At 35.2% G+C, this 310-nt stretch overlaps 1 protein-coding gene across 1 annotated transcript in view; it reads left to right on the top strand.

Moving 5' to 3' along the window:
- Positions 1-104: 104 nt before the first annotated feature.
- LOC119582185 overlaps positions 105-310 on the top strand; it is a gene marked incomplete at its 3' end in the record, with an annotated part of 4,685 nt that continues 4,479 nt past the window's right edge. The window contains 1 exon segment of the mRNA XM_037930422.1: positions 105-231. Coding sequence (XP_037786350.1) covers positions 142-231 — 90 coding nt within the window.

Genomic DNA, 310 nt, shown 5'->3' with positions numbered 1-310 from the left:
CACATATACCTCCTTTAAATCAAAAAAAAAAATACTTCATCTTTCGCTGCTTCTTATAAAAGATGATTATTATTACAAAGAAAAGGGATATTCATTTTCAGAACCAGACAGCAACGGAAGAGCGTAAGGCAACCCGACAGGATGTTGAAGTTACACTCATTTCTTCTCGGGTGTTTGGTGACCATCTCGTACACGCAGGAGATGTTCTTCAGGAAATACGCCTACACGAAGGTAATAGAAAAAAAAAACTTAAGGTATAAATGAGTTGATAGACGCGTAAGTAAGGTTTTATAAACACACTATTTTATAA

Source organism: Penaeus monodon, chromosome 15, assembly GCF_015228065.2.
Source record: "Penaeus monodon isolate SGIC_2016 chromosome 15, NSTDA_Pmon_1, whole genome shotgun sequence".
In the NCBI taxonomy this organism is placed as follows: domain Eukaryota; kingdom Metazoa; phylum Arthropoda; class Malacostraca; order Decapoda; family Penaeidae; genus Penaeus; species Penaeus monodon.
The sequence above is the reverse complement of the archived record's forward strand: the minus strand, read 5'-3'. Positions and strand labels throughout refer to the sequence as shown.